Source organism: Nanorana parkeri, unplaced genomic scaffold (assembly GCF_000935625.1).
Source record: "Nanorana parkeri isolate BGI_ZX_2015 unplaced genomic scaffold, ASM93562v1 scaffold1415, whole genome shotgun sequence".
Taxonomy (NCBI): Eukaryota; Metazoa; Chordata; class Amphibia; order Anura; family Dicroglossidae; genus Nanorana; species Nanorana parkeri.
Genome location: NW_017307683.1, coordinates 116,044 through 136,122, shown reverse-complemented (window position 1 = coordinate 136,122; position 20,079 = coordinate 116,044). Strand labels below are relative to the sequence as shown.

At 41.3% G+C, this 20,079-nt stretch overlaps 1 protein-coding gene across 2 annotated transcripts; it reads left to right on the top strand.

Moving 5' to 3' along the window:
* The first annotated feature begins 262 nt into the window (after window positions 1-262).
* LOC108798146 (uncharacterized protein KIAA1644 homolog) lies at window positions 263-10,662 on the top strand. Of its 2 annotated transcripts, XM_018569875.1 has the most exons (4): window positions 263-313; window positions 462-633; window positions 7,926-8,139; window positions 10,197-10,662. In XM_018569875.1, the coding sequence occupies exons 1-4, from the start codon at window positions 299-301 to the stop codon at window positions 10,459-10,461; spliced, it is 666 nt and encodes a 221-aa protein (XP_018425377.1). In that variant the 5' UTR covers window positions 263-298; the 3' UTR covers window positions 10,462-10,662. The 2 variants fall into 2 exon arrangements, with proteins under 2 accessions (XP_018425377.1, XP_018425376.1); XM_018569874.1 differs by lacking the exon at window positions 263-313 and having other exon boundaries at window positions 432-633.
* Window positions 10,663-20,079: the final 9,417 nt, after the last annotated feature.

Below are 20,079 nucleotides of genomic sequence, written 5' to 3'. Positions count from 1 at the left end.
AGACCTGAGAACCAATATGCAGCAATCCAATTGACTCCCAGAACAATATAAAGCCTTTTGGGTGATCCAACCAGCTGGCATTAACCAAACTAGAAAAGACTGAGGTGGGCATACCTTTTAATTTACTGTATTAACCACTATGTGCATTAAATGCATATAAATATACTGTATATAAATCTAAATACGTGTTTGTGTGTATATAAGCTGCATGTGTACGCTGAGATTTGCTAAGGTTCATTGTGTCCTGCCCAGTGGTAGATCACTCATGTGTCAGAATGAAATGTACTGTAATCTCTGAATGCAGAACTGCCAGGTAACCAACGCGGCTGGAATAATAGGCACCCAGAAGAGTTCTGAGAGACTATTGCTTTTAAAAGAGGAATTAATTGGAATGGAACAATAAAATGAATTTGCTCATGTGGCAAGCCTTAATGGCATTTGTTCTCTGTTTATTGTCACAGGTAATGGATGCAAAAGATAATGGTGCTTGCGGTTTCTTTGTATCTTTCTTCCCACCCCACTGCTCCGGCAAACAATGTCCACAGAACACAGCAACTCCTAAGAAGATGAAGCAGCTGAATTCAGCAAACCTGCTTCGCTTGACTGTGCTGCTCCTCAATTATCTCTGGAAAGGTATCCTCCTCATGTGCTGCAACAGCTTTTCAGTCTGACTGCACCAGAGAAATGCACGTTCTGCTTTACGGACTTTTATTTCAAAGCGTTATTTGATTCTTCACCCATGATACATACTAATGTGGTAGCTGTATGTGCATTTACCCAAACATAACCTTTGTTGTTAACGTTTCACTCCCCTTATTGCAGCTATGTGGCAAGTACTGGCAGACTTTTTAAACGACTAGGAGGCCTTTTAAGTCTGTCTTCTTGTGGTTTTGGTGACAGAATGAGGGAGCATCTGGGTGGCATTGGTGGGTTGGGGGCACAGTAGAGATAGTAGGGGCAAGTCTGGGCGATAAATATAAATGTGTAGTCTTTGTATGTGGTGTATACTGTATGTAGTAGTTCTGGCAGTCTCATGTTTCAGGTACTCGCAGAAATCAGATTTGTGTCAGGAGGTAGCATAAAAACTACATATGAAAAGAATAAGGGCATGATCCTTACCCTTCAGGCTAAAATAGTTATTTGTATCATGGGGCATACCAAAAAAAAAGGACTTTAAATCTGCTTTTTTAAATTTGAAATATGGGAAAGATCCTAATGGTATATTCTACAAATTGAGCAATACTACCTTTTCATTTTCTTTTAATATACACTTTTCAATTGGCCTAGTTAGTTTAAAACCAGTGAATTCAGAGGTCCAGTTACTTGAGAATGCACAATGCTGGGTTCCCCAAAATTGGAGTTGTGCAGAAAATGTTATCCGTACAGATAATATTCACAAATATTATTGGGATGCGTTAACAAAAAAAATATTTGGCATGCTAATTGTTACCTTATGAAAATCCATGCAGATATACTTAAAGGAACTTATTTGATTTTGTTATATATGTATTTGTTTTCAAAATATTATGATTGTATAGTGTGTTGGGCTTTCTAATAAGAAAGTCCAGCACTAGTTCTTCACTTGTTGGCTGATCCTGTAGACTGAAAATCTGAAGGGTTTCTATCTCTACTAGGAGATAACAAGTGGGCGTGTTCCTCATCAGTCTGATGGTCTGGTGACTCTTCTGACTTGCAGTATTAGATTACTACTCATCCTAAAACAATTACTAGCAGTATTTATATGACAACTGTATATTAATTAGAGGTATGGAGTATATTACATACGGTACAGCACAGGGTAGTGCGGTGTTGTGTATAATTACACAAGGTGGAGTGGTATGAAATATGAAAACTACAGTGCAGTGTAAGCAGTGTGACAGTTAACTTATTCAACCAAGTTGAAGTGTATATAGTTTTGCAGTTCAGTAAATGGAATATGGCAGTCTAGTGTATGCAATTTACAGCACAACACATGGATTCCGGCAGTCTAGAGCATATAATGTATAGCACAATGTTTTGGGCTGCAGCAGGCCAGGGTATGCAAAATACAGTGCAGCATATAGGGTGTAACAGTGCACTATATCCAATGCACAACACAGCATATGAAATGCTAAAACATTAATAACTATGACCACAGATTTAATTGACTTCCATTTCACCCCTTACTTCCCCCCAACCCAACCCCTGGCTTTCAAGAAAATGGCTCATTTAACCCTGTGAGATGGTGGTTACGGAAATGAGCACATTTAACATTGAAGTAGAGTAATCTGCCACAACATGATTGGAAAAGAAATGCACATGAAAGGACATCAGGGAACTACAGTATGATATAACTGTGATCAGACAAAGGAGCTGCCGGTTCCTTTAGCCATTTTCTTGCCGACCAATAATACTATATTGTTGGTCTTCAAGTAAATGGAGCCAGCCACTGCTGACAGCTTTGTCTACTAAAAGATGTCTACAAAGGACATATGGATTTGTAATATTCAATCCCTGGTGCCCTGGCATGTGCAGTTCTATGATAATATGGTGGTGGGTTTAACCCCTTTGATGGAAGGTTAGAGCTGTGCATGTATACCACTGCCATTTTCTTCCCATTACACTGTGGAGCTCCAGTGATGTTTATTTGTGGGTTTAGCAGGGGCTTGCATAGAAGTCACTCAAGGGTCCATGAGATGAACAAGGGTCCACAAGATGTATTTCTTTGATAACAGAGAAGGAAAAGCCACTGTAAGGGAAGGGAAGAGTATAGTGTAGCGTGTAGTTTAGGTGGAAAATACATCTCTGAAGCATGTAGAAGCTCTCATGGTGATGACATTAATTCCTCTCTGAATACCTTGCTAAATTCCTCTGATTCCCAGACGTGCGGCTCTTTCCATTGTTTTCTGACTGTCAGAGCTAGCCCTATAAATAGAGACCAATTGATGATATTAAAGAATAGTGCTGCTGTGTGCACCTTAGATGGCCTTGGCTGTAGATGTGTCTGAGATGGGCTTGACTGTTGGATGTTTCTGAGGTGGGGTTGGCTGCTGATTGTGCTTGATATCATCGTTTATGAATTCCAGTAGGGATAAGAATTGTGGAAGGACCACAGCATCACCAGAGATCGTCTTCTAGTTAGAAACTCTGTAGACTGGGAAGTGAGTGATTAGAGCACTCTGGAACTGCCCACTGAGGATTTAGCACACCTATTCTAAACCAGGGGTTGTCAGTTCCGGACATGCATACCAGGATGGGCACCAGTGGCGGAACTAGCAGCATATCGACCGATGCTGTCGCTAGGGGGCCCGCGGCACTGGGGCCCGGATCCCCGCTGCTCTCCCCCGATTGTATGGGCTGAGGCAGCGGGGAAAAAATGGACGGCGGAGGAACCGCTGCCGTTCTGAAACTGACAGGAGGACAGCGGCTCCGTTCTCCTCCCCGCCTGCCGCTCGATCATCGTGATCATTGGCTGTAATTAACAGCTCCCTAGACTGTCAGTTATAAAGCCTGGTCCACCCACCTCCTTGATGTCACTGAAAGCAGGCTTAGAAAGCCCACCAGCCAGCCAGTACGCCTGCACTTCTGCACACAATGGTAGCCTAATTTATAAAAAAAATAATGAGAAAAAAAGAACATTCTATTTTCAACTGTTCATGTACTGTAAACTGGTTATGTACAATAGCTTTCTTTTATGGGTCATTTGGTCACTCCTGCTACAAGGCCCTCCAGCAATCTCTGATCTCCCTTCAAGCTGAAATTCAGTCCTACAACGAAAGCCAGAGGTAGGCTTTTTAGTGCATAGAATAATGTGATAGCCAGGTCCAGGGCTTAAAATGTTATACATGTGCTGGGATCCTAAACAAATACATCTTATCACAATGGAGGCTCTGTGTATCAAACAAACCAACTACTGGGCTATATTAAAATGTCATGCCTATAGAGGTTGATCTGAGGTCTGAATGTACATGCATGCATTGTTGCTGATCTGAGGTTTTAAGTGTATATGTGCATTGGGGCTGATCTGAGGTCTGAAGGTTCATGTATTGGGGCTGATCTGAGATCTTAATGTGATGTTGTGATGTGATGGCTATATTTAATAATTAATTAATTTAACTTTACTGTGATTAGCAGTACAGCTGTAGTACAACAATTGAAAACTAACTAAGACAACAACACACTATTGTTCACTGGCATACCACTTGTCTGATGATTGTAAAAATGGCACTTGATGTGCAAAGGTTACTGACCTCTGCTATAAAGACTGGCCACTGAAGGATTACACACATACTCCAGAAACTAGCCACTGACTGGTAACATACATATTCTTGAGATGGGAAAATGAGGAAATAACTCACTACTCTGTAGACCGGCCACTGAGTGGTTAACCCATCTAATCTGGAAACTCTTATCTAAGTGATTAATGCACATACTCTTGAGAATAGTTTTTGAAGGTTAATATTCATACATCGGAGACTGATGAGAGGTTTGAGATTGCAAATATTATTAATGGTTTAATGGACATACACTGGAACCTGGTTACTGAAGGCTTAATGTATATAACATTGACACTGCTATTTTAATGCACACCTGGTGGAGACTTTTCAATTAGGGATTAATGCACATACAGTACACCGCTAGTGTGAAAACTGGCAAGATTGCTAAAAGACACTTACCATTTCCTGGTCACTCTCTCACTAGCTAGACCAGCATTATGTCTCTCCCTTGCTAGTGGAAGAGGTTCTGGCCAAGAGAGCAGCTCCATTATTGGAAGTGGTTTCCACACCTGGGTGGGACTGTCATTAGTAATGTGTCACCGATGGCTGAATCACCCATCTGACATGGCTCCAAGCATTAGGGACACTGTATAACACGGGTGAACTGTGAGATTTGTATTTTTCTGATACCAAGAAAACTGCTTAAACCTAACAGCACTCTGTAATCACTGCACATCCAAGTGTATGCTCTGTTTTAAAGGTTCGGTGTAATCAATTTCATGGAAAAATTTGGCCAATGTACCCTTTCAGGTTAAAAAGCTTTGTTGCTATATATAAATTATCTTGCACACACATGTTCAAAGGTAACATCATTTGGATGTGTCTGCATATATTTTCAATTTAAATAAAAGATAAGCCCATTATTTGATGCATGGCTAGATCGATTTTTCCTTTGCATATCACATTCATTTAACATAAATGAGAAAAATGCCCTCTTCCCATTAGTGTAAATCTAATTCTTGGAATGGCACAGCAGATGCTGTAATAGTATAATGAACCTAAAATCTTGCAAAGCATGGCTTGATCCTGAGTAGTGCTTGGTTTCATTTTCTGCACAGTAAAGCACAGGCCGATAGAAGGGCTTTGATGAAGATCTGAGATTAATGGGGCCCCTGAGTCTGAAAATATGACTATAAGTTAAAGAAATTGCAAATGATGATAAGCCCTGAATTATTTGAAAGCAGGTTTGCAGATATAAGAAACCTTTTTTTTTACAAATTCTTCCCATGTTCCAAACTCGCAATGGAGGTGTCTCACTGCCTTACTCCTATAGTCAAGAGCCACAACGTGATTCCTATGGCCATTCTAGAGAGATTACAATGGTGTATTAGATCACTGTGGTCTAAAGGTGCCAATACACTGCACGATTCTTGTACAAGAATAGCGGGGAAATCCCGCGATCGTACGAGAATCGTGCAGTGTGAATGAAGACGTGCGACCATTTCTACTGTACGGTCGCACGTCTTTTGTCTAAGGAGCATGTTAGAAAACCAGTCCAAAATCTTACAATTTTCGGCTGGTTTGAATGATGCTCGGGAGACAAATGCACGCGCACACTGCCCGTTCAGCATTGCGGTTATCGGAAGCCCGCCCCTCAGGGGGGGCGGGCTTGCGATGATCGTAAGTACGATCTGCCTGTCCAAGATGGGCAGATCGTACGTTTTTTTAATTACTTTACAACCATCGCAAGACTAAGGTCGATGGTTGTAAAGTGTATGGCCACCTTAATACCTGTGACTTAAAAAGTACTACAAGACTGTCCAGCTGTCTGTGGGATAGCTTTGATTGCATGAGATGAAGTCAGTGGAAGGTGGGAAGGTCACATTTGACTGAAATTTTTGTGGTTGATAGCCCCATAATCTACAGAGTACAGAGCTCGATATCTATAGATCCAGTAAACCTGCACAGTTATAGAATAGGAGCATGCATCTTTAGAGGAAAAGGTCTGCAGAAGATAATTTCCCAGGACTCACCAACCACCCATGGCCCAAGTAATTTTAACCCATCCAACTTTAATTGACAATTGTTTCCAGAAAAGAAGTACTGTTTTACCCCATGAAATTGATTATAAGAAACATAAAATGAGATACAGTATGGCCATCAGATTCAGACATCGAATTGGCCTAAATAAATGTTAAAATAATAGGAGTCCAGTTTACTTACAGAGGTGAAATTCCCAACCCAATACTGGCAATCACATAACTCAAAATTGTCTAGTACAAGTACAAGTTTGATTGCAGATCCCAATAAAACCCATATACAAGTGTAGCGCCCATCACCTTTTGTGATGTGACTACTAGGCATTTAGTGATAGCCAGGGCTGTAGACAGCCTGGCTGGATTTGTAGTGGCAACTATATGGTTAATCCCAGGTGTCTAACATTGCCTGTACCCCCCGGAGCGGAGTGAGACTCTGTCATGTTGTGGGACAGCCAATGGTGGATACTGTAATCTATGTACAGTATAGCAGCCAATCACTGGGCTTCTCTCAGTCAGTGGTGCCTGCTGGGATAGACTACATATATTGGTGGGAGCTGCCATGTGCTCTCTCTCGCCGGGACCAGCCATGGATTAGGGATGGATCCTGTTCAGCCTGCCCCCCAGGCTAGACCAAGGCCTGGAGGTGGGCATTGGCTGATGTAAGGGAAACGGTTTCCCTGAGGCCTCCAACAGGAGGCCTGAGAGATTGAAAGAGGAAGAGAACCAGGACCAGTGCAGGCTCTTAGCAAGCTTTAAAACATATTTGTTAATAGTTGTTAATGGGGGGTAAATGACTACATGGTCAGATCCAGATTTCTGCCATTCAAATATGGATTAGGTGAGGGGAAAATCCTTTGTGCAAATGAGTACAAATATACAGTCATTGTGTACAGTTTGAAAAGTCAGCAAAAATTCTAAAGGTCTGGGTCAGCGATACTCATTAAGCTATAATCATTTAAGTCCATGGCGCTTAAAGAAATGGTCTGTCTGAGCAGCCCCCTAGGTATATGTAATGATTTTTCTGACAATATGAGCTTACTTTAAAATAGCTAATTTCATCCACTTTGGTCTAGCCTTGTAATAATGTACAATAAAACGGGACCAGCATGAACCAGAAATAACTGGACCTTTTGTAGTTTTTAATGTGATATTTGTGCAAGCATCAAAGCATTTTAGCGTTCACAAATAGAGATACTTTCAACATTTTGTAGATCAGTCACAAGAGCCACATTTCTTTTACTCCTTCAGTTAATTAGAGGTCTTTATGGTACTATCCTTTCTTTAGCCATTCAATTGTCTTATTGTGAATGAAAGCTAGGCAAGGGCCGCACTACTGCTTAGCGATCAGAGATATACATCTGAGCATCACAAAAGGCCAAAACAGATGTAGCAACAGGTCAATTTTTTCACATCAGTCTTTTATGTGAAAATCTGATCTGTATGACACATATATCTACAAACATTTAAAACCCATCTGTTGAGAGAAAATAAGTAACATTGTTGACTGATTAAGACAAGTATATTCCAGCAATGTTTTTTTTTTTTTTTTTAAATGAATCGCTGTTGTGAGTGAAATATTACCCGAACACCCGCTGATAAATAGGTGTGCATGACTTCAGTTTATCATTGCTTTTGCTTGTGTTAAATACTGATATTGTGTTAGTAACTCAGCTTTTCATCTGTTTTGAAGCTTCCTCTCTCAACGTCCGGACGTGTGAAGGCTACCCCGGGCAGGGAGATGTGTATCATTCAGGATTTTACTGCCCGCGTTTAAGCGACTCTCATGAACATATGTACTGCTGCTGGCCAGGAAACAATTCACTGAAATACTGCTGCAAACACGATGAGTTTGAAACTGTAATGAAAGTCAATTTGTCTGAGAAACTTGCTACTTACATTTATAGGTAAGCCTGTAATATTGATATATTATCCTTTAGTATCGGAAGCTTGGCACTGATAGATTTTACTGCAAAGCCCCTGGTGCCGAGGGCAGTAGCTTAACTTAAGGTTGCACTTACACTAGCCATCCCTATAAGCTAATCTTACACTAGCCCTCTCTTTTACCCCATCCTAAAACTTGATTATGAATGGGCTGCCTTTGCACTGTAATGGACCACTGTATGTGCATTTAGAGGTGCGGTGGTGCATTGCCCCCTACAGTACAGTGTGTTGGAATGCCATTGCATTGGCATGCCATTTACAATGAATGGCACTGTGTTGCAGTAACGTGCGCATTTTATTGCCTATTATCTCAACACACAAGTGTGAATGTGCCCTTCATGCTATAATATAAAACTTGAAAGATAGATAATAGTTATTATAATACTCATCACAGTCCTCAGACAACTGATAGAATCAGGGACAAGTAAATGCCCACAATGAAATATAATATGTGCACAACAAAGAATATATAACAGACACCCAAAAATGTCAACAGAACATAAAAATTGCAAATGTCTATAATTAGACTTGATTCACACTCAAGCAATTCATTGTGTTAACATGTTACGCTGGGCATTAACATGCATTGGGTTAAGGAAGTCCATTATGAATGGGCTGACAATGCACCATAATGGACCACAGTATGTACATTTTGGGGTGCTGCAGTGCATTGCCCTCTACAGTACTGTGCTTTGGAATGCAAGTGCATTGGCATGCCATTTGCAATGAATGGCACTTTGTTGCAGTCATGTGCACAATTTGTGTGAATGGGCCCTTAATGCTATAGAATTAAACTTGCAAGACAGAAAATAGTTATTATAATTTTTATCACAGTCCTCATTTAGACAACCCCAGCCCAGGGCAGATTTCAGCAGGACTTAAAGCAGATGACATCATAAGGGGCATTTGTAGCCCTAATACCACCCACACAACGGTACAGTTAACACACGCTGTGCCACTGGAGTGTAGGGTGGAGTCTTTTAGTTGAGGCATGACTTAGAACAAGTTAGAACAATCAGATTCTTGGTCAATTCTTCAGTTGAATTGAAAGAGGTCAGCAATGGCTGCCATCATATTTCTGTTAGAAAAGGTATTCTCAGGCCATACACATATAGATTATCTGCAGACTTTCTATGGTCAGATGGAAAAAGTGCAACAGATTCCTCCATCTACGCTAAACTGTGTGGATGGAGGAATCTTCCCCTGGGCCAAGCCTCGTTATTCTGCTTGTCGGCCCCGCTGGCTTTCAAAATACCTGAACAATGCCTGCATCCAAACAGATTGTTCAGGTTTTTTGAGAGCCAGTGGCTCCAACTAGCAAGATACTAAAGCTTGGCCCAGCGGGAGATTCCTCCATCCACACAGTTTAGGGTAGATGGAGGAATCTGTTGCTATAGAAAATCTATAGATGTATGGTCAGCCTAGGGAGCTGGTGAAAGTATCCCTTTATTCAGTAAATTACCTGTTTCATTCTGGATAGACTGTAGAATGGATACTTGGGCAGAAAGATGAAAACGGGAATGCAGAGTAGGTTAGGAAGACACAGTTCAGTCCAGAATAAAGACAGGTCAGTTAATGATTATGGCCCCATTTACACTTGGGAAGGGGGTTGAATTGCATACGTTTAACTAATTGGTCCATGAGACTTATGCAAACAGCAGCCATTCACATGTAACTGCGCATGCTGCAATTACCTGCAGACGCTTGCCCCTGGACTTATGCAACCAGCGCAATCAGGGCCGGATTTCCCACAAGGCCAACCAAGGCCCGGCCTTGGGGCAGCAGGGGTGTGGAATTCCTTTCTCCTGGGTGCCCGGGACATGCAGTTCCGGGCGCCGGGCAATAGTTGTTTTTTACATTTTCATAGATGTTTCTCTCATTTCCTAACATCTGACCTGAAAACTCATTCCATTAAAAATATAATCATATATTTTAAAAACATGTGTGTATATGTGTTATGTATTTGTTTGCCAATTTATATCTGAGAGTATTTCTTTTTGTCTATGTGTAATTTTGAAAGGAGCCCACTTCCTCTGCTTGGCATTGGCTTCTACGGACTTCTTATTCTTTCACTGATGATTGTAGATTTCGTCTATTACTACAGACTCAATAAGAAGGCTTTCTACAGCATGCTAAGTCACACTTGGCTTGGGGGGCACCTCATCCTTCCTATTTTCCATAGAAACACAAATAAAGGCATTCAGCAGAGGAACAAATGTGTATCAGATAGAATGACGGCGGATGGCAGACAAGATGAGCACAAACCTTTAGATGGCAGAGTGTGAAGATTCTGCGGAGGTGGAAGAACAATACAGAGCTGATAAATATTAAGACTGTACAATCTAGACAAAAGTAATATTTATACGCATTGACAAAACGACAATCATGACTTGGTAAGAAGAAAGTAATTATTCATTCTTGCTGATCCAGAAGATATGTAAAAAAGAGCTTTCAGAGTATGCATTCTAATGGAGGTTGTGTTAACTCCTGCATTATACATACGTGTACTGTTCATTAAGATCTGCACATATACTGTACCCTTTTTCTGGAGTCTGCAGGTACATGGCAGGCTAGGAGGTGCTATATTAGTAAAGCAATTATGTTTCACAATTAGGGATGAGCTAAATTAAGAGTTTTCATTTCACTAGAATTTGCAAATCTTACATTTTGCAATTTGCATTGCAGTTAATGGGGAAGGGGAAATTAGAGAATAATTAAAGGCAATCCTTTTTTTCAGATTTGGCTAGAGTGGTGTGGGGTTAGAACCTAAGGGTTACAGAAGCTCATTTAAATATCATAAAACCTGTCTTGCGGCACAAAATCTACACCTACCTGGGAACATGACATTAGATTTGTGTATTAGAACAATTGCCCATTTGTTGCCTGTATATTGTAATTATTGCTGATTTGTTGCTTGTTTATTGTCACAATAGCCTGTTTCTTGGCTGTGTATTGCCATGATTGCCCGTTTGTTGCCCACTTATTGTCACAACCGCCCATTTTTTGCCGCTGTGTCATGAATGTCTGTTTCTTTCAACTGTATTGTCATGATTGCTCATTTGTTTACAACATACTGCAATAATAGCCCATTTGTTGCTTAAAGGAGAACTATGAGGTGAGTGATTTTCATGTGTGACAGTTTTATTGTCACACGTCGGCTCAATAGATCGGGAAGTGAGCGAACACATACCGTCGCTCGCTCACTTCTCGATCAGCTCCAGCGCTGACTGGCGGAACGGACGGGGAGGGGGCGGGTACAGCTGGCTCTGCCTCTAGATAGGCAGAGCCAGCGATCACTTTGGGTCAAGGGAGGAGGTTAGTATATGTCCTCCCGTGACCCTTAGGAGAACTATGGGGAAAAACACTTACCCCATGGTTCTCCTTTTATTATTGCTAGAATTGCACATTTGTTGCCTATGTATTTCCATGATTGCTCATTTCTTGCTCATGTATTGTCATGATTGTATGCTTGATTTCTGCATACTGCAACGATTGCCTGTATTTTGCCAGTGTATTGTTACAGTTACTCATTTGTTGCCTCCCATTTGTTGCCAATGTATTGTTATAATTGCCCATTTCTTCACTGTAAATTTTCACAATTGGCTGTATGTTGCCCACATACTGTCACAATTGTTTGTTAGTTGCCCACTTATTGTCATATATTCTTGTTTGCTGCCCATGTATTTTAACAGTTCTCCCTTTTTTTGCCTACCTGTTGTAACAATTGCCTGTTTGTTGCCTGTATATTGTCATGCTTGCCCATCTCTTGCCTGTGTTTTGTCATGGTTGCCCATTTCTTGCCTGCCTACTGTACTATAAAAGCTGCCACATATTGTAACAATTGCATGTTTCTTACCAGTACTGATTATACACTTGTTTCCCACCTGTTGTAACAATTGTCTGTTTGTTGCCCACATGTTTAGAAATTGCCAATTTTTTGCTTATTGTAACAGTTTGCGATATTTTTTTTCCCCATTTGTTGCCTGCGTATTGCCTTAGCTACCCACATCACATATTGCCTGCAAATTCTCATGATTACCTGTTTCTTGTTCATTTTTTGTGACAATTCTTATCTGCTGCCCACATATTGTATAGATTGCCATTTGTTGTCCGCACATGATTGCCCGGTTGTTGACTACATATTATAATGCCTGTCTGTTTGTTACGCAAATATTGTAAAGATTGCCAGTTTAGTGCTACTGCGTGTGACAGTACCCTTTAACTCATGGTGGCACACCATTCCTTGATTGGTTGCTGGGGGACATCACAGGGCTTCACATAGGAAAGGATTTTTGAAAGGTAGAATTCTTTTCATGCAAATTTTGACAATACACAGGCAAATTTTGCCTGAGCAAGCTTCATGGTGAAATTCAAGGCTAATTTAATCAAAATTATAGAGATGGTGAAATCAGTAAATCTATATAGCTGAAATCACTCTCCTCATCCCTATTCACATCGGGTATTAGCAATGTTAAACCCTTGTAAAGCCTATACTGAATTAATTCTAGTTTCTCAAATACAGCTAGTCTATGTATCATATTCATTTTTTGAACTTGCTTGTATCAGGCAACAATCAGATATATATGGATGCCTTTGAAACCAAATCACTACAGTTGCTGTACTACTATAATAAATTAGTGTAGATGGTTGCCTATCCTCACAGTACTTTTTGGGTTATGCATTGAGGAAAAAATGAATGTATCCAAGTTACAATATATGTACACATGTAGTATGTATGGATATGCATGGATATAACACAGATATGAATATTGCATGAACAGGCTATATGAAAATTAGATGAAGGACTATAGTTAATACCGAACTATGCTCTATTCTTTAAAGTTCAAAAAGCACCAGCCACTACTAAAGTAGATGGTATCTACGGAGAGCACACACTGGACACCCAAGACCTCTATCCTGGCCATCTGCTGATTTCAGAAATAGATATGAGCAAGGAAGAGTTGGGGAAGCATTCAGATCTCATTCCCTAGGTTAGGGTGTCCTTTCCCCAGCCTGATGCAAGAAACACTGATAGCGCCTGGGGGTAAAATATTCAGTGGTGTCATCTTAACACTGCAGTACTGCTTTATTTCTTTTTTTACTAATTTATATTGCACTGACATTGTTTCTGCAGTGCTTTCTAGAAAACAACATTGACATCAGTGCCTGTCCTGCAGAAACTTGCAAATTAATGTCCATACTATACTCATAAATGCAGAGATAATATGGCTGTACACATACTAACATATTTTGGATTAATAGAGAAAAATTAAACACCGAAGTGAACTTGAAGCAAATAGGGAGAGAATTGGATAAAGATAGTGTTCTTGGTGGTAGTAAAGCCCACCGAGGACCAAGAAAAAGAGCTAAAGAGCTTTTGTTTTGGTTTTAACTTCAAGTAAGGTTTTATCTGACTTAATGGGGGAAATTAATAAAAAGTCTGACAAGTTCTGTCTCAACTGGTATGGTTGCCCATATCCACCAATCAATTACTATCTCTCATTTTTTTTCTCCAGTTGAGACAAAGTTTGCCACAGGTAATATTTCATTACCTCCCCCTAGGTGTTCAAAAGATTATTTAATTTCTGTCTTTCTCAACCAGGGTGCTGTGGCACTATGACATGACTCCTGGCTTCCTCAGGGGTGCTTCAAAATGTTGTGGTAGTGGGACTGTGATTTGAAGGGAGGAATAAAGACTGAGGTGAAGTGGGTTCCTGATGTAAAAGGGGAACTCTGATATGAAAGGGGGGAATCACATATGCAAGAGGGGCTTTTGATGTGAAGGGGGGGGGGGGTCCTGATATGCTGATATGAAGGGGCTAGTGATGCAAATTGTGAATTTGATATGAAGGGGGGGCATATTTATTTGTAGGGGACACTTCAATGTGAATGGGAAAATCCACTTTTTTTTTGCATTTGGTCCCCCTTAAAATCTATGACATTTTAGACTGGGCTGCCTTGAGATTTTGCATACTTTTAGGGTGCCATGACCAAAATAAGGTTGAGAAATGCTGATCTAAAGGAATGAATGACTACTTCCTGTGAATTTTACTGATTATCATATTTATATGGCACAATGAGGCTGATATACTAAAGTAGTTGAGCATTTTTATACAATAAATTGTGTGAATATTCACTTCAGTTATCCAATTGTGTGAAAAGCATCTTCCTGTTTACTTACTTCACCTGCACATGGTTGAATAATTCAAGTAAATGTTCACACAATTTATGGCGTGAAGATTGTCAATTTCTTTAGTAAATCAGCCCAAATGTTTGCCATATTAATAGTGAGAAGACATTCTTGAAAACCTGGTGCCTTGATTACAGTCATACTGATGGAGGTTGAGACCTAAACTGTAAACAATAGATTTGTGTTTCTTAGCAATATTTGTTGATTAATAACTCTTTTTAATTCTTGAAAATTAGTTTACTGCTGAAAATGATCTGTTGTGATTTGAATAAATAAAGTATTTATTTAGTATGGTTTTGAGAAGAATCAACCGAAAACTCCTAGACTGTCCATATGGAAATCTTGTTTGCCGGCACAAGAGATTTCGACTTGTTAAATTAGCTTTCATAAATACAGCCACATCTTGGAGCTAATTCATATACTGTACACTGCCTGTATACAAAAAAAAGACACATGTATTTAGCTAAGCAAATAGGTAAGAGTCTTCCATTGGAATTAGTCTAGGTTCAGCAATGCTATGCACCCAAAATGAGGTCAGCTGCCTACCTGAATATACTAAATGACCAGGTTTTTTTTTCTTCCCTGATGGCACGGGCATATTCCAAGATGACAATGCCAAGATTCATCGGGCTCAAATTGTGAAAGAGTGGTTCAGGGAGCTTGAAATATCATTTTCACACATAGATTGGCCACTATAGAGTCCAGACCTTAACCCCATTGAGAATCTTTGGGATGTGCTGGAGAAGACTTTACACAGTGGTCCGACTCTCCCATCATCACTACAAGATCTTGGTGAAAAAATAAATACAACTCTGGACAGAAATAAATGTGACATTGCATAAAGATATCGAAACAATGCCAATGCGTGCCGTAATCAAAGGCGGTTCAACTAAATATTAGTGTGTGACTTTTTTTGGCTAGGCAGTGTATCTTTTCAGGTTTGGGTTTGCTCACTACTTTTCTCTGTACTTTAGTTGGGGTGGCAGTTCTCATACTTTGTAGGATGGCATTGCATTTTGCTGCCAGTCTAAGTTTTTGAGCTATCAATATTTTATTAATATAAATATACAGGGGTCTATTCATCCGAAAGGCCGGCCATTGGCCGGCCGACAGCCTGCTATGCATTCCTATGCTTTTTTTTATGGCAGCCAACGGCTCCAAAATCAGAAAGAAAAAAAAATGACAACAGAGCAGAGAAAGGTTTACTCTGCTCGATCGAGCAGAGTAAAACTTTCCAAGAGAGTTTTTTTTTTTTTTACGACAGCAGAACCGCCCGGCCAACATAAAACAGTTGGGCGGAGCTAGCTGTCACTGCTAGATCTGCCCAATTGTTTTCTATTCTTTTTTTTCTACTTTTTAAACTATTTTTCTATTCTGCTCGATACCACAGAGGTATCGAGCAGGATTGCCGAGCCGCATGTCCCATTCGGCTATTCACTCACTGCTGTTCGCCATCTATGAGAATAGGCCGAACAGCAGCGAGTAGCCTGCCGGAGGTTCGGCTCAGCCGATCCAGATGTTGGATCGGCTGAGTCAAACTCCTTCTGCACTTCGGGTCGGCCGAACATGCTGAGCATGTTCGGCCAACCTGAAGCCATGCGAAGCAAGCCGATGTACGGCTGATTTCAGCCGATGTACAAGCCTGAGGTGAATAGCCAAACAGTGTTCGGCTCACTTCACTTGGGGTCGGTTGTTCACTCGGCTGCCCTCGGCAGCTTAGTGAATAGACCCCACAGTGTTTTATTTTATTAAAAAAAACCATAACATAAAGAGGGTTATTCACTAAAGAGCCGAAGGATCTAGCCATAGCTTCGACTGATCCTTCGGCTCTCTTCGGCCGCCGGAGCCCTTCAGTTCAGACGAACTGAAGGGCTGCTGTACGGGCTATTCACAATAGCCCGTACAGCAACCGTAGGTGGCCTAGTGGCTCAGCCCCGCCGAAGGCATATGCTGCAGTTCGACTGAGCCAAAGTGACAGACGAAGCGGGGAGAACGGCCCCGCAAATGACGGCTTGCTCCGCCCAGTTGTAATGACAGATCAGCATCCCCAAATGACCTGGGGACGTTTATCTGTCATCAAACATTGACAACTGGGCGGACGTCACGGCCGGCTCCGCCCAGTTGTTATTCTTTGGCTGGGACCTGGTAGAAGACTCTGGAAGGTGCTGGCCAATAGGAAACAGTTGGGCGAAGCTAGCTCTCACTGCAAGCTCCACCCAGTTTTTCTTTTTTTTCCTTTAAAATATATTTTTTTAATTCTCCTATTTATTTTTATTTTTAAAATAATTTTTTAACTTTTTTTTGTCACTCTTTTAACTTATTTTCTATTCAGCTCAGTGCCATGGAGGTACATAGCAGAATAGCCAAGCCGAATGCTGCTTGGCGGCATTCGGCTATTTACTCAATGCTGTTCGGCCCCTATGAGAATAGGGGCGAACGGCAGCAAGTGAGCTACCGGAGCTTCGGCTCAGCTGATCCAGATGTTGGATCGGCTGAGTTGAAGTCCTTCTGCACTTCGGCTCAGCCGAACATGCAGAGCATGTTCGGCTGACCAAAGGCAGTAGATGTACGGCTGATTTCAGTCGATGTACAGCTGAAATCAGCCGTACTGAGCCGGAGTGAATACCCGAACGTCGTTCAGCTCTGTTCACTGTGGACCTGGTTTCTACTGTAACTTGAAACTTGATTAACGTTTTAATCATCATCTTTTTTGCTCCGTATAGATTGCTGTCCCTTGTTTCACTATTGAACAAGCTATTTTGCAGCCCTCTGATACCTTTATATACCCTCATACTACGTTTCCACAATACAGTGTGAGAAATAAAGCATGTGATCTCATCTCATCAACTACAGAAATGATCTGATAAAATGTTATTTCATATATTGCTGCAAGGAATAAAGTGCAAGTGCAATGAGAATCCAACTTACTCTGGAATCACCAGTGGCATACATTGTAATTGGTTATCATAGGTGTTCCTTAGCTTTTTTCAGTGCCTATTATTCTTCAGTGCCTATTTTCGAAGCAGAACTCAGGGCAACATTTTTATTAACCCGTACAGTGGGGCTACCCTCGCACTGCAAGGGTTCACTGCATCTTTATGTCTAGGGAGTAAAATAAAAAAAGTTATATTCACCTGAACCTGGGAGCCAGCTGGCTGTCACAGTGCTCCCTAAAGTCTCTACCCTACTACGCTGCAGCAATGGTATGTCCTTCGGTATCCTCACATCCAATACAAAGTGTATTGGATGTAGTGACTCATGGATCCTTAAACCACTACAGGGGAGGGGGAGCACAGCTGGAAGGACCAGTCTAAGAACAAGCCAGAACTGAGGAACAGGTGAGTATGACTTTTATTTTAGTTCTTAGACACTAGGGATGCACCAATACCAGTCTTTCGGTTTCGAGTACGAGTACCGACATTTTTTTCCCGGTACTCGCCGATAATGAATACCGAAAGTCGCATTAAGGAAGCCAGGGGGCGTGCTATGACTCGCCAACTGGCTTCCTGATTAGCCGAGAAAGCCATCTCAATGCTCCCTCGTCATTAGGTTACGAGGAAGCATGGAGCTGGCTTTCTGGCCAATCAAGAAATCGGGGGGCGGCTAATGACTCGCCGCCTGGCTTCCTGATTGGCCTGCTTCCAATTGATTGGCCAGCTACCAATCAGGAAGGTAGGCAGCGAGTCATTACATTGCGCCCGGCTTTCTGATTGGCCGGGAAGTCCGGCCAATCAGGAAGCCGAGGGGGCAGGTGATGACTCGCATCCAGCCTCCTGATTGGCCAGCTTCCCAACCAATCAGGAAGCTAGGCGGTGAGTCATTACACGCTGCCCAGCTTCCTGATTGGCTGGCTCCATGCTCCCTCATCACCAAGTGAGGGAGGATGGAGCCGGCTTCCCAGCAAGAAGCCGGGTAGCATGTAATGTCTCGCTGCCCGACTTCCTGATACCGGAAGCTCGGGTATTGGGCTAGGCATCGGAGCATTTCGGCGAGTACGAGTACGTGCCCAAATACTCGGCATCAGCACCAATACTCATACTAGTATCGGTATCAGTACATCCCTAGTAGACACTAATGAGCAGTTAACCCTTGCAGTGCGGGGGTAGCCCCACTGCAAGAGTTAATAAAATTGTTGCCCAGAGCTCTTCTTTAAATAAGCCCAAACGTATCAGAATATTCCCAGCACAGATGTGAAAAGGAAGCTAAAATATGTAAAATGTATGCCATACCAGCATGTATACCAGTACGATACCAGAAAAAGTTCCGCTAATATCTGTTTTCTCAGGCAAGCTTTTTTTGCCATCCTATAGGGAAATCTCTGGTGGTCAGCAGGGTTACCAGAACTAATGTTCCCATTGGAGGATTTCCTGTTTCTTCTTGTTCTGGTGACAACCCAAACGTTGTGAATTTCTATAACTTTTAGTGATAATTGTTACAAGGACAAATAGAGAGTGTGATTCTCCCTAACGCATACACAGCACTAAAAACCTGGCAGATGTTAGTTTTAGCTTCAGTTGCACCTTAATCCCCCGAGAAAAATAGTCAGAGACTCAACCATGGAGAGGGGAAGAATTAAAGTCCAACTGAAGCTAAAACATTTTTTTTTTTAAACCTGTCTGCTGCTGTCTGTGTCCCTGTCCCTGGGAATGCCCCTGCCTTTGAAGCAGATAATGTCCATTATAAAATTCCCAAGCTTCAGTTTAGTAGTTTGTTCTTACCACCTGACCTGACCATAGCAAGCTGACTTTTTAAAGCTGAACTCCAAGTACAGTATGTATTAGCTAAATTTACTGTTATGTACTCAAAGCTGTTCTGGGAATTTACCCAGAAGAATTATTTGAGAGAAACATTCAGTACACAGATGGACCTGCACTGCCATGAGGATACACCTTATCAGCAAAAAATGTGAAGAGAATTGTGCTTTTCTTGTACCAAGAGACACAACATGATGCTGCATTAATGTTCTCTATATACTTACATTTCCACCATAACAAAGTTCTGACAAGTGACATCTGGGAAGACAGATGCATCTACTCAGGTTTCTTTTTGTTATACCAGGATGAAACTAATAGCTTGGAAGCTGGGACTAAGGCACTTGAGATCCAAGAATGGGTTCCCTCTCATCTGTTCACAGTTTGCTAAAAGGCAGAAGGAGCTCAAAGTTCTTGTAAGATGGTTCAGAAATCTCAAAGTGCATCTCTAAGCAAAACCTTTTTTTTTTAGTTTTGGATAAAGTGGGGAATAGTTAGACCTTCTTTCACGTTTTTATCGTTGTCTCAATTGAGTCCCCATTGGGGAGGTACACAAATGGTGACCATTGTCATCGAGAAAGAAATGGAAAAAAACAGTTTTAGAACTTTCCACAGAACAAGACATGAGGGGAAATCTTCCACTAGGGACAGGGAGGGGAATTCCATTTACTAGAGGGAAATTTCCTCCTGGGACCGGAAGCAAACGGGGCTTTCCGCAATAGTACACAGACAGCAAAAAAACAAAAAAACAAAAAAAACAAAAAACAAAAACAAAAAAAAACAAAAAAAACAAACTGGCAGGGGTATTTACTTTTCCATTCTCTATTTGAAATAAAAAAAAGTTGTGGCAATACATACACTTTAATTTACTGGTTATGCAATGGGCACATGGGTTCTGGATGTGAAAAAAGCGTACAAAGCCCCTGCTATCAGTGTAGCATGCCACCTGCAGTCAGAGCAGA